At 42.7% G+C, this 15,924-nt stretch overlaps 1 protein-coding gene across 32 annotated transcripts in view; it reads left to right on the top strand.

The window, feature by feature from the left end:
• The window catches only part of CELF4 (CUGBP Elav-like family member 4), a 670,482-nt gene that overhangs the window by 538,067 nt on the left and 116,491 nt on the right, over nt 1-15,924 (top strand). For 14 of the 32 annotated variants that reach the window (XM_062512653.1, XM_062512629.1, XM_062512644.1 and 11 more), the window contains exon 4: nt 10,925-10,951. The exons of the other annotated variants lie outside the window; for them this stretch is intronic. In XM_062512653.1, the coding sequence (XP_062368637.1) occupies nt 10,925-10,951 (27 nt within the window). The remainder of the gene's footprint in view (nt 1-10,924; nt 10,952-15,924) is intronic. 32 annotated transcript variants of the gene reach the window in all.

Genomic DNA, 15,924 nt, shown 5'->3' with positions numbered 1-15,924 from the left:
CCATCCCATCCCATCCCATCCCATCCCCATCCCCATCCCCATCCCCATCCCCATCCCTATCCCCATCCCAATCCCCATCATGGAAAGTTTTCTCACAGCTCCCAGCCTCCCGCAGGAGTGCGGGTTCTTTGTTCCTCTGCCCCTCTGCCTTGCTGGACTCAGGAGGTCCTGCCCAGACAGCATTTTGCAGACAAACATGACACCTTGTTGTAGGACACACTGCTAATCTATCTGTCAAAACCTGGAGACAGCCACATCAAAATGAAGAAGTCTGTACAAAGTAGATGTGTGCAGCCTGGAGCTGAATCCCACTCCCAGAGTTACATGAGACACTTATTTCTGACAGCCACAGAAACTCTGAAACTGTGCTGCAGGCTTGTACTTCAACATCCTTACCCCAGGACCTGGGATCTCAGGGCCCAGCACTAAGTGCAGCTTGTCACTGGTGGTCTCAGGCGTTTGTGGACAAGAAGAATTGTCCTTGTGCAAATTAACGCTGTGGTTGGGTCTGGCAGCATCCAGCCACAGCAGGATAATCGGCAAAGAGAGATGCATTTAAACAGTATTGGAAACATTAGAAACATTCCAGCACTGCAGGTTAAAAACTGCTCCAAGATTGCAAGTTCGGCATTTTAGGGATCAGTGGGAGATTTCTCTGGAGATTAAGAGCAATTGAAAAGATCGACTTCCTCTCTATAGAGAAGTTCTAATAAGGCTGAAAATAAAATGCTATCTCCCTCAGCCTTCCTGGTAGACGAGCTCCAATGCACCCCCCTGTAGTTTCAATAATTCAAACTTCAGCTTTAGCCAGCCAAATAGGCCTGAAATTCACCTGTGAAAGTTCATGAGGCTAAGTGGGATTTGAAACAAACTCCTCTTGTTTCCAAAGTCATGTATAATGCAGTGAGGAACTTTGCTCAAAGCTAAGCTTTGGCTCACTGTTATATTTACGTTGATTCACAAAAAAAAGACCAGGAGTCAAAGGGATAACACCACGTCAGAGGCAGAGGAGTGGGAGGGGAAGGAAAGCACAGCCACTAATTTATGATAAGCTGACACTCATCTGTGTCTGGGCAACACCTGAATCTGCCTCTTCTTCCTTCCCTACTCGAGACTGTGGCCCTGCCCAGATGCAGAGAAGAGATCTCTCTCAGCAGAAAGTAAAATAGACAAGGTGAGCATGAAAGGACAGAAGAAGCAACACTATGAAGAGGGCTGTTCCATTAACCAGATGTAAGAGGAAACTGAAGCTGAACAAAAGCATTGCACTTTTTCTCACACAGACACCAAGGTGTGTGCAAGTCAAGCTGTCCATCTGTCAGAGCTGTTGGTCTGCAGAAACATCCTGGGCTGGCTCTGGGGCTGCCCAGTTACCCTTGGCAGAAGGCATTTTCCAGGGGTGCTTCTGTGTGCCCACAGAGCACCATGGCCAGATGGTGTTGGGCTGTCAGTGAATCCCTGACAAGGTGGAAATTTAAGCTTCAGCAGGGTTTGTTTCACCAAATGTTATTCAGATAGTAAAATGTGTACCATTCTGGTTTTCTGCCACAAACCCTTGCAGTAGACTGGAAGCAGGTCCCATCTAAATTCACCTCCCTGCTGGCTCACCCCGTTTGTATTAAAACCCTACCCACAGACTGTAAATAGACTTCTGGAAACCTATAGCTGTTGCTGATAGACAGAATAGACATGTAAGTTTTAGGTAGCTGGTATTAAGTAAGCTAAATCCATCATATAGTATTAGGAATCAGCTTGTTACATCTACTTAAATTATCGTTGTTTCACTGAGGAAAAACACAGAGTGGTTATATCTAATAATGAATTCCAGTGCTGATCTGAGATCTTTTCTCTTTCCTCTTTCCTTCTTTCCCTTCTTTCTTCAAGTACCTCACTGATATAGTAAGATGTTTATTGTTGTTGTTGTTGTTTGGTTTTTTTTTCATTTCAAGTATTTGATTTTTTTCCAGTTTTCTGGGACTGGAGTAACTGAAGCGCAATGTGATTCATTTGAAAGAGTAAATATTTAACTACTAAATGGCACCTTGTTTTTTCAAGATTCCCATGTTTTTTCTAGCTCTATTCATACTATATATAGGAGCTGGAGTGTATCCAAAGGAGGGCAATGAAATTGGTGAAGGGTCTGGAGCACAAGTATGATAAGGAAACTAAAGGAGCTAGGGGTGTTTAGTGTGGAGAAAAAGAGGCTCAAGGGAGACCTTGACAACTCCCTGAGAGTGTAGCCAGGTGGACGCCAGTCTCTTCTTCCAGGGAACAAGTGAAAGGTTGAGAGGAAATGGTATTAAGCTGCTCCAATAGAGGTTTAGATTGGATATTAGGGGAAAAAAAGGGCGTCCAGGCAATGGAACAGGTTGCCAAAAGCATGGTGGAATCACCATCCCTGGAAATGTTTAAAAAAAAATAGGACATGGTGTTTAGAAGCATGGTTTAGTGATGACTTCGCAGCACTGGGTTAATGGCTGGACTCCACGGTCTTAGAGGTCTTTTGCAACCTTTACAATTCTATGATATTCATCTTAGATACATGAAATGACATTAAAAGAAGATAAATATTATAAAATTGTCTCTGAAAATGTTAGACAATACCAATATGAGGCCAACCCTGGCACATTCAATTATTCTCAATTGTATTTCTTTCATTATTTCACTACTCGGTTATTGATTCGATAATTACATTGCATTTTTTGAGAGCTACTAAAACTGAGAGTGCAAAAGCCAAAGCTGGAGTGAATCAGCTTGCTGTGTTCATTCAAAAGCACAGGCATCTTAGGTCATGATGGACACCCTTTCCCAAATAAAACAGAAATTACTCTTTAAAATTACGCTCTTATTGGTACCTTGTGGGCAGTATGTCAATGCATCAACTCCTGCTGCTCTAGGGACCATGATCAGCTGGGCGGGTTTTGACTTACATTTGCTTCCTTAGCACCAGGCTGTCTGCTGCTGCTTTGTCTGGGTGTTTTGAATGTTGACCACATTTACAGCTTTGCTAAGTGTATCAGGGAATGAGAAGGAAAAATTGTGCTTCAAAATATACAGGTGGTACAAGCTGAGGACATTCTGCAAAATTAATTTTGGTGTAAACTTGTGAGAACTAGGAACGTTGCATTTATGTTTCTTGATGAAATTCTTTTTCCTGCAACATTTGCTGCATTATAGTTAATGGAATTTATGAGAACAGCTTGTGATTCTCCAAAACTACCTGGTGCGGTCATTTCAGCCAGCACAATGTGAATTATGCAATAAGCCATCACTTTAATTAAAACAAATTGTATTTACTGTATCAGTCCGTACTATAAATCATTCCCTAGTGCCCCTCTTCAAGGTTTGTGCTTGGCCTATTCTTGAGAAATGTTGACAGCATCCTCCACTACCAAAAATATTTTTGAGCATTTTGTTCTAATATCCATCTCCAAGATCCAGCTTTTGAGCTCGCTGCCCTGATATACAAAACAAATTTTATCCAAAAAGCAGGACAGAAATCATGTGAAAAAGCAAAGCATCTCATTTTCCCTCCCTCTTCTGGTCTGCAGCATGCTCTTTAGTAGACTGTGGCAGTGGAATATGATGTTTATTAACTGAAATAATGATAATAATAAAAGCTAAAAAAGGAAATATGCAGATTAATTGTTTTCATCCAAAGTTAGGAGTCACATGGGATTCCTCACACTCCCTACTATAATTAGACTGAACAACAAGACAACCAGATTATTAGTCCTTTGTGTATCTCCAGTTTAATAAAGAGAATGACCATTGGGTATTTATATTAATTTGAGCTCAAAGCTGCTTAAAATGCAGTGCTAAATACAGCATATCTTACTGCAGGATGAAGTAACTCACATTATAAGGAGAAAACACCATCTTTTTTGTGACCTCTGATGAGGGGGTAAGGATTTTTTCTTCATTCAGTTTGGATCAGGCATGCTGAGACCATTCAGCACTACCTAATGTTTAAGTGAGTGTTTCCTTGATCCTTGCTTTGCAAAATAAAATAAAGTAGTTATTTTCTCAAAGGGGGTATAGTTAGGAATTCCCTGAATTAGAATTTTAGACTCATTCATGATTTCTGCATTTAGCCATATGAGAGAGGGGCTATTGCAATTTTGAAGGAGATGCTGTTTAAGACAGTCCTGCACAAGTTAAAATTCACAGGGGGGTCTAACAGAAGGCTAACACAAATTTTAAAATTTCAAGAAATATTTTGCCACCCCTTTTTCAGGAGTTGCTTAACTCTTGTTAATTTGGTGGATCTTGTAGGTGGAGCTGCTTTGGTAAAATTCATGAAGAAAGTGAACCATTTATATATAACACTAGTCACTTTGAAATTGCTGAAACCTCATGATGAACAACCGCGTCATTGAACATAAAATAAGACCCTAGAGCCTGATTGGAAAGCTATTAAAGCCAATGGAAAGGGACCCACTGGCTGGAGCCAACACTTGAGCAGATCCACAGAGAATAATGTAAACCTAACCTGTCTTTCATATTTATTTTCTTCTTGATATATACCTAAAAGAAGCCCAGGTATATTTGCAGCAGACTTAATATCTACCTGTTTGTTGTGAAGATTATCTCACTTTACATCAAAGCAGGTGTCCATCTCCTCTAGCCACCTCATGCTGTTGTTCAGGTCTTCAAATGAAAGCCTCTATCACACAAACAAGCAAATATATCCCAAGAAAAGATTTAAACATTGAGAAGGAAAGAAGATAATACCCATTTTCTTTACCTGAAAAGAAAAGTAGATGCAATTGGAAGCAGCATATGCCCAGACTGTGACGCCTGTGCTTCAGTCAAAATAAAGTCTGAAAATAACTGGCATCAATGAGTATTATCAAGGACCATCTGGAACACACATGTAGTGAAAAGTGAGCAAATACCTTCAGATAAATACCTTAGTTGCATTTCTTATATATTTGTTGTATGGAAAAGACCATTTAGCTTATGAATTCAAAAGGCATTTATTGAAGCTGTAGTAAAGGCCCACTGCACAATGCTCAGGAATCTCAAAATGCTGAAGCCAGCAGAAAAGGTCCTTCAACCTCCAATAAACATAAGTACATTTTCCATCTCTTACTATTAGGCTTGCACTGTATCTGAGTGGTTTACAATTTCTCCTTGTCTTTAATTTTTTTCTGTGCCTGAATTTAATGATAATAAAGTGATGCCTCATGGAACCTGTGGTCACCACATTTTATGTGTTAAAGGATGTTCAAAGTGCATGCCTATATTTTATTTTTAATGATCAAAAATAGTTTTGTTTTGGTTGGTTTGGGATTTTATTTTCCTGAAGTTTTGACGGCTCCAAAAGAGCTGTGAAGATTATCTTCCAACTTTCTAAATAAATTTGCTGCTGGCCTGTTAATAAGAAAGCCTAAGACAATTTCAACCCTCAAAGGTAATTTTGGGGGAAAGTTATAAACCACTGAAAACAGCAGCTTATAATGAAAGTGTCATCTCAACCATAAAAGGTACCTCAACGCTCCGAACAGGCACCGTAAAACATGATTGAAAGGGAGTTTAGAGATATTGCTAATGGCCCGGACATAAGGAGTGTGGCTATAAAAATGAAAAGATGCATGGCTAAAACTGCCCACCACAAGTCTTTGAAGAGCATCTGACTACCCAGGCATGCCAGAAACAGAGATTGCTGATGGACGTGGTCATGCAAATCTGCTAAGACAGAGACACCTTCAAACATCTCATGCTTTTGCTTCCTCTGAAAGTGATGCAATTGTTCAGCATCATATCCCCAGGCTCATCCTGGGGGCACTGGGTGGCATTTGGAGGGTAGGGATAGCCAAGAGTGAGGCAGGACTGTGGCACTCGGCTTCTAAGTCTGGAGGAATAACATGACCTGTGGTTGAAAAATCACAGTGTTTAATCAATCCACTTTCCAGGTTTCAACATCTTTGTACAGTTTTCGTGAAACTGTGTCATTTTGGTTGGAAGTCTGGAGAACATGCAGGAGTCTAGCCTCCTGCTCACAGCAGGAAAACTTCAAAGTTAGTTTTGAAGCAGTTCTGCTGTTCCTATTTAAGCCAGGTGATTTAAAGTGTAATTAATATCTGCAAAATACTTCTGCAGGCTGAAAGTCATTTCATGGACTTTCAGGGTTCACATTTGGCCATGCTTATTTTGCAGCGTGGTCCTTATGATATCTTTAGTGAAAAGGGTGCTGGTCTGTGCTGAGATTCAGTCAGGAGGACTGTTTGGTTAAATTTATCCTACCCTTCAGGGAGCAAATTCTGAGTAGGAGCTATATTTTGAATATCTGTAGGTCAAGGTTATGCATGACCATGACTAGGCATTTTATTTAGGCCATTTGAAAAAAAAAAATGGATTGTAAGGCAAAACTGTATTGAAGACTATGTGGTAGAATTATTTGCTTTTTTAATCACTGGTCAACAGATGAAATAATAACAATAAGGAGCCTGTGCTTTAGGGGAAACTTACTTCAATGCTAGCTTTCTGCCTGAGGGCTGTCTGTTTCTCATTCTAACTCCATGCCAGAGATGTGAAAAACAATGCATGCGTCTAAAAGTCTATGTCATTGGTTGACCTGGGCTGGGCACCAGGTGCTAACCAAGCTTCTCTATTATCCGAGTCCTCAGCTGGGCAGAGGAGAGAAAAAATACCAGAAAAAGCTCCTCCATCAAATAAGGATGGGTTAGAGATCACTCACCACTTACCAACACAGGCCAAACAGACTAAACTCAGGGAAATTTAATTAATTTGTTACTAATCAAATCAGAGGAGGGTAACACAAAATGAAAGTCAAATCTTAAAACAATTTCACCCCACCCCTTCTTTCATCCTGGGTTAAACTTCACTCCCTATTTCAGGCTGTGGTCAGTTCATTGCATGTTGTCTCTGCTGCTCCCTCCCTGCCACTCTCACTCTGGTCCAGTGTGGGGTCACTCCCACAAGAGGCAGTGCTCCATGAGCTGCTTCAGTGTGGATCCCCTCCACGGATCAGTCCTTCAGGAGCAGGATGCTCCACTCTGGGTCCCCCAAGGAGTCACGGATGCTGCCAGGACCCTGCTCCAGCACAGGAATAAATACCGTGGGGTCACAGCCTCCTTTGGGCATCCCCCTGCTCCAGCCTGGGCTCCTCCAGGGGCTGCAGGTGGATCTCTGCTCCCCCGTGCCCTCCCTGGGCTGCAGGGGCACAGCTGCCTCACCATGGGCTGCTCCAGGGGCTGCAGGGGAATCTGAGCTCCAGAGCCTGGAGCAGCTCCTGCCCCTCCTTCTGCACTGCCCCGGGTGTCTGCAGGGCTGCTCCTCGTTCTCCTCCTGCCACTGTTCTGTTGTGCAGCAGTTTTCACACTTTCCTCTTAATTACTTTATGCCAGAGGTGCTACCACAGGGGCCCAGTATGGACCAGTGACAGGTCCATCTTGGAGCTGGCGTTAGCTCTGTGAGATACAGGGGAGCTTCTGGCACCTTATCAGAGAAAGTAGTCCTGCAGCCCCCCACTACCTTCCTACTCAAACCAAATGCAGCCTGACTTTGTAAAACCCTTCTTGTATACAAGCTACCCAAACTTGAAAATGTGGAGAGTTTTCTGAAGCCTTCACATTTTGACAAGTATATTTCTGAATATGTTCCCAAATATTATTAGAGGATCAAAGCTCCAGACATTTTCTTGGTGTTTATTAGCAATTTCAAGGACTCAGAAAATATAAGTCAAACCAAAAGATGTCGTGAGGTTTTACTCGTTTAATAATAGAGTTTAGGTTCCTTTATTTGTCTCCTGCTGAGCCTTTAGCTTGAACTTGGGTCACTTTCAAACTTTGGTATGCTCCTGAGGTCTAGAAAACCAGGGATTTATTGAACAAGAAAGAAAAAAAAATCTCAAGTGTGCACATGACAGCAGAGGGCAAGGCCTCAAACAGCTTGAGATTGCTGTAAAAATCCTGATGGGTTTCTAAGCCCTATCATTGTCACAAGCCTCTTGCAGGCACTACTCCTTGTAGCCAGTTAGGTTCCTCATGGGAGGCTGCAGAACACGCAGCCTTTCCCCAGGGCCAAGAGGTGAGTGTCTCAGACAAGACAATTGCTTGACTTTTTTTAGAACTATTTCATATGAATTCTTCAAATACAAAAAGGAGTAGAAGAATATCTAAATGTAAAACTAATTCTCTTTATTTTTCAATTTATTTTTGAGCTTACCCTTGTTCCTCAACATTTTGGCTAACATCTTTTTCTCTTCCTACATCTTCTGGGCTAGGATGGGGCCTGATGTTGAAGATGATCTATCCTATTTCCCTCCAGCTTGCCAAGGGAGATGGAGGAGCAGGGCCACAAGAAGACTTTTGTTCAGTTACAAGAGCACATCTGAAAAGCTGTGGAAGAGGTTTCATTCCTTAGGTCACAGTGTGCTTCTCACCCTACTTGGTGCTTCTGTGAGACTGTGCAGGACACAGGGATATCCAAAACTGAGTATTCCAGGTGACCATCAAGGGATGCTCAGACATCATCTTTTGCTCTCCCACCTATTTCCGACCTCCTGCAGCAGCAGGAGGTGCTTGAGGGCCAAATCAACTTCTGCCCAGCTCCACAGAGCTCCACACTAGGAGTTCTGATGTACCTGGGTTGGGAAATGATAACTGGGAGATGTTCCCTTCCTGCAGCCTTGGAAGACTCCCTTCCACTGCTGAGGGGTCATCTCCTCTCCAGCTCCAGGGCTAAGCTGTTCACAGAACTGATCTCATCCCCACAAGAGCCACCTCCTGCTGCACCAAGTTACCCACAGTTACCAGGGTAGGGTGACATGGAGGTGAGAAGCACTCTGCCTCTCCAAGCTCTCTTTCTCTCAGTAGTGCTTTCTATCCCTTGGTGTTGCCCTCGTATCTTCTGCTGGGAGAACAGGACTTTGTGGGTACATAACTCTTTACAGAATCACAGAATCATTAAGGTTGGAAAAAGCCTCTGAGGTCATCAAGCCAAACAATTAACCCAGCACCACTGTGTTCACCATTAAACCATGTCCTCAAATGCCACATCCACACACCTTTTGAACACTTTTATGGATGGTGATTCCATCATTGCCCTGGGCAGCCTGTTTGAATGCCTTATCACCATTTCAGTAAAGAATGTTTCCAATATCCAATCTAAACTTCCCCTGGTGCAGCTTGTGCCTGATTTTCTCTTGCCCTGTCACTTGTAATCTGGGAGAAGAGACTGACACCCACTTGGCTGCATCCTGTCAGGGAGTTGTAGAGTGAGAACATCCCCCTCTGAGCCTCCTTTTCTCCAGGCTGGGTCCCCCTGCCGCCCCAGCTCCCTTTAGATGCTCCTTATTAGACTGTGCTCTAGACCCCTCACTAGTTCTGTTCCCTTCTCTGAATACACCCTACCACCTCAATGTCTTTTGTGTCCAGAGGGCCCCAAAACTGAGGCCAGGTGTGACTTGTGTCAGTATAACCAGTGTGATGGGGTGGTGATACACTTTGGGCACACTCTGTGCTCCCCCCTGCCATCAGACAAGGAGGGTAGCAGGACACTAGCTGCTGGTCCTTGGGGATACTCAGGAGAAACAGGCAGTTCAGTACAACTCTTTTTTCCCTCTGTGTTAAGACTCAAAAGTAAACCCGCACGTCCTTTTTGAAAAACCTCCTCCACAAACCCACGTCTCTCTAATTGAAACAGGGCAGGGTCTGAAACCGTAGGAGTCCACAGCTGCTATTTCTATTGTGCATGTCTGAGTCAAGGTGAAGAGAAAAGTCAGCAAAATATCCCACAGGGTGAATCCTCCATGTGCCAAGAAAGCTGACTCCACATTAAAGGTGAGAGCCAGAGCTTGCAAAGCAGTGATGGCTTGGGAAGACAGAGGCCTTGATTCCTTCCAGCAGCCTCCAAGTGTTATTCCCATTAACATTGGCACTAGCCATCACCCTGAATACCCTATGCACCAAAAGACTAGTGAAAGTGAGCAGGAGGGAGGGAGGTGATGAAGTTGTCAGGCTGTAGGCAAGGCTCTGGCCTCTAAGGACTGGCAGAGACTCTGTCATTTAGAGATACATCCTGGGATGTGTTTTAAGAGTAGATTGGAGATGCTCAGGAAAAGGGTGGGTTTGCTGATCTTGCACAGGCTTCATCTTTGGTCAACCTTTAGTTCACAGTGCTGGAAAATCAGGGTTCTGCCTTTTTCTTCTCTTCTATCTTCATTACCAGGAGAAGAAAAGCTCTATGTGGCACAAAAAAAAAAAAAAAACTGAGATGGCAAAGGTGCTTATATTACCTTCCCACAGGTGACAAAATTCAGAACTTGGTGAGTGTTGCTAACCCTGTGGTTCACAAGACCTCTGCCCTCCAGGGTAAAAAGCACATTCAGGCCCCCACCAGCAAAAAAAAATCTGTCTTAAAGAGCACAGCAAACAGTCAGACCATGTCATGGGGTGACAGGAGAGGGTATTACTCTTACATTGGATCCGTGCTTTGGTGTTGAAAGAGCAGCACTCAGATAAAACACAGAGCTGTAGAGAGGATGGTTTCTTTTTGCCATGAACTAGTCTGAATGCCACAAAGAAATCAAAAGTATCCTTGTTACTGAAGATCCAAACTCTTTTCAGAGCAGTGTAGCCTTTCTGCAGAAATTTTAGTAATTGATGCAGAATCGACAAGTGAGTCATTCCACCTTCCCTCTTTTTTCTCCTCTTCCTCCCCCCTTGGCACCAAAGTGCACTGAGAAAACAAGACGTCAGGAAGATGTCTTTTGGATCATTACTGCAGCATCTTGTCTGCCATCAGGCTCTGGTGTCAAGTAGTGATCAGCCTCTTTCCTCCAGCCCTGAAGTAGCAGTTTTCAGACATAACCTTCCACCCATTCACAGCTCCCCATGTCTCTGAAATGTCCAGAGGTCAGCCCCTCACTGCTTCCACAAGGAGACCTGTTTTGGAGATTCCTGCCTGGCATCAGCCCCAAATCGTGTCCCTGTCATCTCCCATCATGTTACCAAACTGAACGGGATACCAGGAGTCTAGATGGCGTCCTCCACCGTGACATGGACTCATCATTTTACTATTTGTTGGGGAATGGCAGCTGTGCACTGCTCATGGAAAGGTAGCCTTGACTGACTAACTAAAAATTGGAGGTGACCTAGCTGTACAACTTACTGGTCAGGAACAATGTGACAAACTTCATCTTTCTTCACTGCCAGCCTCTGAGGTTAGAGAGGGCCACTACCTGTCAGAGTGGGGAGGAGAGAGACAGCTCTATGGATGTGTCTGTCAGGGCATGTGGAGGGGGAGAGGAGGGGTATGCTCTTATTCTTTCTTTCCTACTTCGTTATATTGATTTTCAGTGGCTTGAATGCTTGGAATGCAATAAGAGAGTAATTCCCTTCTACGCTGGCTAGTAAACATTGTCTGTAACTTTGTTCTGGGTCAGGAAAGTCAGCACTTAAAATTAAAAGTGGTTCCAGAGGAAGAAAGCCATATTTTAGGAAATTTCAGCGGGGGGTTCCTTGTTACTGTAGTTCATTTTAAAACCCAATGTCATGTCATGTCATGTCATATATGCCTTTAAAAAAGCATTTAAATGATATATATTCTCATCTGCTCTTTGCTTGCAATATTTCAAGCAAAAAACATTTTTTTAAAAATTAGTTCCCTGGCTCTCAGAATTTACAACAGAGACCAGAGACTATAAAGTGGAAGGAGTTGAAATTAACCCCAGGGGAGAGAAAAGTGCACTAGAGAGAAAGTCTCATATGCCAGGTGCTTAAACACACGCATAGTTTAAACCCTGTGCCATCTCACCAAAGCAAATGGAGCTGCTCTTGTATTTAAGACTAACCTGCCTTAAGTTCTGGGACATAATCTCTAAAAGAATGTGTGTAATGCCGGGGTACAGACTGTTATGCCCATAAACTGCTCTAGGTCTAAAGTACAATCAGCTCCTTTTTTTCTGTGCTCAGGTCTTGAAAAGCCAAAAGGTGTCCCCAAGGCAGGAAAACAAATGTCCTGGACAGTCAGATTGAAGAATGAGTGCCATTGCTGACATGTGGCTCCCAGATACAAATCCAGGCTGGGATCTGTGTGCTCTAGGATGAGCGTTTTTGCTAGAGAAGTTCCTCTCAGCAGCGATTCATTTCTTGAGTGATGGAAATTTATCTGGAAAGCTTCCTTCTCATGGATCAGGCACTTTCAACAAGTGTTTTACATGTAGTTAGGTAGCAGCCCTGAAAACATGGTGCACTACTTTTTAGTTGGACAGACAGGCATTTTACAGAGCTCTGCTCCTGTTACTGTAAAAACAGGGAGCTGTTGGAAAACACCCAGTGTAGGATGCAGGACCAGTGGTGTAGGGTGCTGCTCTTTGGAATGCCACGTGCTTCACCAACACAAGCACCCCCAGTGCCCTATTTGCATTTTGTCCTTCTGCAAGAGTCCCTGCAAATCCCCTGCCTGCTCTGCTGTGTATCCATGGACCCAGCAGCAGGGCTGTCACCACTTTGTCAGGTCTAAGGGATGTCTGCATCTGGAAACCCCGCTGGGGACATGAAGGAAGCCTGGACAGTTTAGGAGATGGCAGGAGGCAAAGTACATCTACCTGGCCCTGAACTCTGATGCACGGCCTCCCTTGCTCCCCACTTGACATGTACAAACAGTGACAAGCCCTGTCACCTGCTGCCTGATGTGACCATTCCAAAAGCTGGGAAAGCCAGACATGCTGTTAACAGCTCCATCTTCCCCAAAGAAAGCCCCAGAGACTCACAACAAGGAACTGCCTTGACTTAGACCAAATGCACTCATGTTAGGAAACCTCCACAGCTGGCTCCCTGGGTGAAACAGCCCCGATGAAAGGACACCAGCAAGGCAAGCAGACAAAGGGAAAGACATGGCACTGGTGTTTCACCCCAACTCTCCTCCTTGTCCTTTCTCTCCCTATGACAGGAGAAACCCCTGTCTGAAAAATCTCAACTCTGGGAGTGACATTGCTGCTGCAATTCTTTACATCATCCCCATCCATGACTCCCAATTTTCATGTTTTCCCCTGGTCAGTCTCTTGACCACAACAAGGACTGATGGAATCACAGATATCGGCACAAGAGGATCATCTGAGTACTTTCTGGTTTCTCAGTTTCCTGCAGCTTTCGTGATTGCTATTTCGTGATAGTAAATCACAACCTGGATTTCAGGGACTAGAAAAAGTTGGACACTGCCTTTCTGAGTAGCCAAAATCTGTAGATTTGCACATCTATGCCATCAGCACCTCCTAAATTTCCTAGATTCCCAAACGATTCTCACAGAACATACTTCCAAGATACATTTTTCAGGATGCTGCTGTTATTCAAGTCTCCATCTAAGCAGTCATGCAACAAGCATCACTTTCAAACAATGGTCTATTGATTACTTGCTTCGTTAACAATGATGCTGTTCCCTGGTGAGGTTTATTACTCTTGGTTTTTGTTATTTTGTGCCTTATGATTTGGTCATTAATGGGTACACTTGCATTTCATTTCATTGTGCCTGACTTTCCTGCAAGGAATTCTCAGTGCGGTCCAAGAACCTCCATGAATAAATGTTTACTGTCAGGAGATATGAGTGTGTTGCAGGGCTCAATGGATCTTTTCATCCTGATGATGCAGCAGTAAATCAATTAAAAACATGATTGATTGCAAAATTGTGGCTAACTTGTTTTTGCTTTGGGATTTCACATGACCTAAGTTAGTCAGTATAAATCTAGCAATGTATTACTCACGCAGTAATCATCTTCCTGGTATCTACAGTGAGGACTGCTGTGCACACAGCTAAGGCAAGAGCAAGGGCTAAACCTGGCCCTAGCATATCCTGCAGCTCTACTCCTGCATAGAGCACAGAGCCTTGTCCCACTGGTGATTTAACTCCTTTTGGCAACATTTGACTAGAATTCCCTTTACCAGAGGATAAAATAAATCAAAAAAGCTCTTGAAAGGGTTCTCTACATAGATAAGTTCATTCAGATTAGGGTATAGTGTACATTTAGCAAAGAATAGCTATTCTTAATTAATTCCCTGTCTAGTTGGTTTTTTTTCAGTCAGACTACTGTAGCCCAAATTAGATTAATTGACTTTGGATATTCTTGCTAACAATCACTTTCTCTTATTAAGCATTATTAATATTAGTTCTTAGAACCTGATGATTCTGAAATAACTCACCACATTTAGTTATATCTCAAAATCTCCAGGGGCATACAATGGCCAGTGTGCTCTGACATGAGCAGAAGTGCCCACACTCCCCATTTAAAGCTTTGCCAAGAGCAATAGGTTGTGCCTGCTGAACAGAGGTAGTAGTTTCTGTTCTAAAATCAGTTTAGAAATCTTCCGTCTTAATCTTCTGCAGTAAAGTAAACTTCTTGGTAACAAGGCCAAATCCAGAAGCCACCATTCAGCATGTAGTGCCGCAAGGGAAATGTGAAGTATGGACACTGAAAAGACATGAGCTCGGGACAAAAATCACATCCCTGTGTCTCACACACCCATCCAAGTCTTCATCCAAACCTCAGAAATGTCGATGTATGTCCTTCTGTGGGCTCTGAGTGCAGACCAGGAGATGGTCTGCACCTCCATGTGTGCAAGCCTTCAGAGAGGGGCAGGGAAGCAGGGAAGTGATGTGCATGACTGTGTGCTCAAAGAGATTTACAGAGACAGTGTGCATAAATCTAGGTAATTTATACAGTGCCACAAATACAAACAGCAACGGGCACCCTTCACAAATACGCATACTCAAATGTACCTCCAGTGTGAATAATGCACTGACAAAGTGAGCTGCCTTTGTGTGGACATCACTGGTATCAGCAGTTAGGAATAATAGTTGTCTAATTGTAGTCTTTCATTGTGCGCTGTGTCAAAGCGTGGGCAAGTAATTGCAATCATCAAAACCCTTTCAGAGTGTGTGCAAAGCCCCGACCCCCATCACCTGCTATCAAGTCTATCTGATCCACCACACACATGCAGTTACTGGGTAGATGAATTAGCTAGATGGGCTATTATTACTATCCATTATTATTATTATTATTATTATTATTATTATTATTATTATTATTATTATTATTATTATTACTATTATTATTATTATTATTATTATTATTATTATTATTATTATTATTATTTTCTCTTTTTTTTTCTTCCCTCAAGGTTGTGTCTGATTTGTGAAGGGGGTTTAGAATTATTTTTTTATTGTTGTTTTTTTGGGGTGGGGTGTGTGTGTGTGTGTGTGTGAGAGAGAGAGAGAGAGAGACCAATCGCTTTTTGGGTGAGATAATATAGATGACAGACATCAACAATTATACAAAATAATGTGGTAACCAGTCACTAAAAAAAAAAAATAATTGATTCTCATGGGCTGCTGGGTGTTACAATTTGTACAATTTGAATGTCTTTCTATTAAATCCTTGTAAAAGACACAGGGAGAAAGCAGGGAGGAGAGAGAGAAAAAGCAGTTCTTTTCCAAATATTACTCAAATGATGGAGCACAAGATATTTTCAGAATGCAAGAGGGACTGATTTCCATTAACACAATCCCATTTCCAGTATTTTTTATTAATATAAACATCTTGGCTCTGGGAATGCATTTATACCTGCTGTATTTTGCATTGGGTTTAAGGGAAAATCATGAAGAGCTCTAAATATATCAATACACACACACACACACATATATATATATATATATATATATATATAAAAATTGAGCCTATTTGTTATATTCAATCTGAATTGCCAGCTGTACAATACCCGAATGGAGAAGCAGATTTGATTATCAAATACAATTAGGGCTTGGTTTAGCCAATGTGGAACACCATGTAAGTGCATATTATAAATATCTGTATAGAAGACAGGAACACACAATCATGTGGGATGCACACTCTGTCTTGCTGCTGGAGAGGACTTGCAGTGATTTTCTCTGGTTCAGCCTGCT

This window comes from Cinclus cinclus, chromosome Z (genome assembly GCF_963662255.1).
Source record: "Cinclus cinclus chromosome Z, bCinCin1.1, whole genome shotgun sequence".
Lineage (NCBI taxonomy): Eukaryota > Metazoa > Chordata > Aves > Passeriformes > Cinclidae > Cinclus > Cinclus cinclus.
This window is presented reverse-complemented; position numbering and strand designations above follow the sequence as displayed.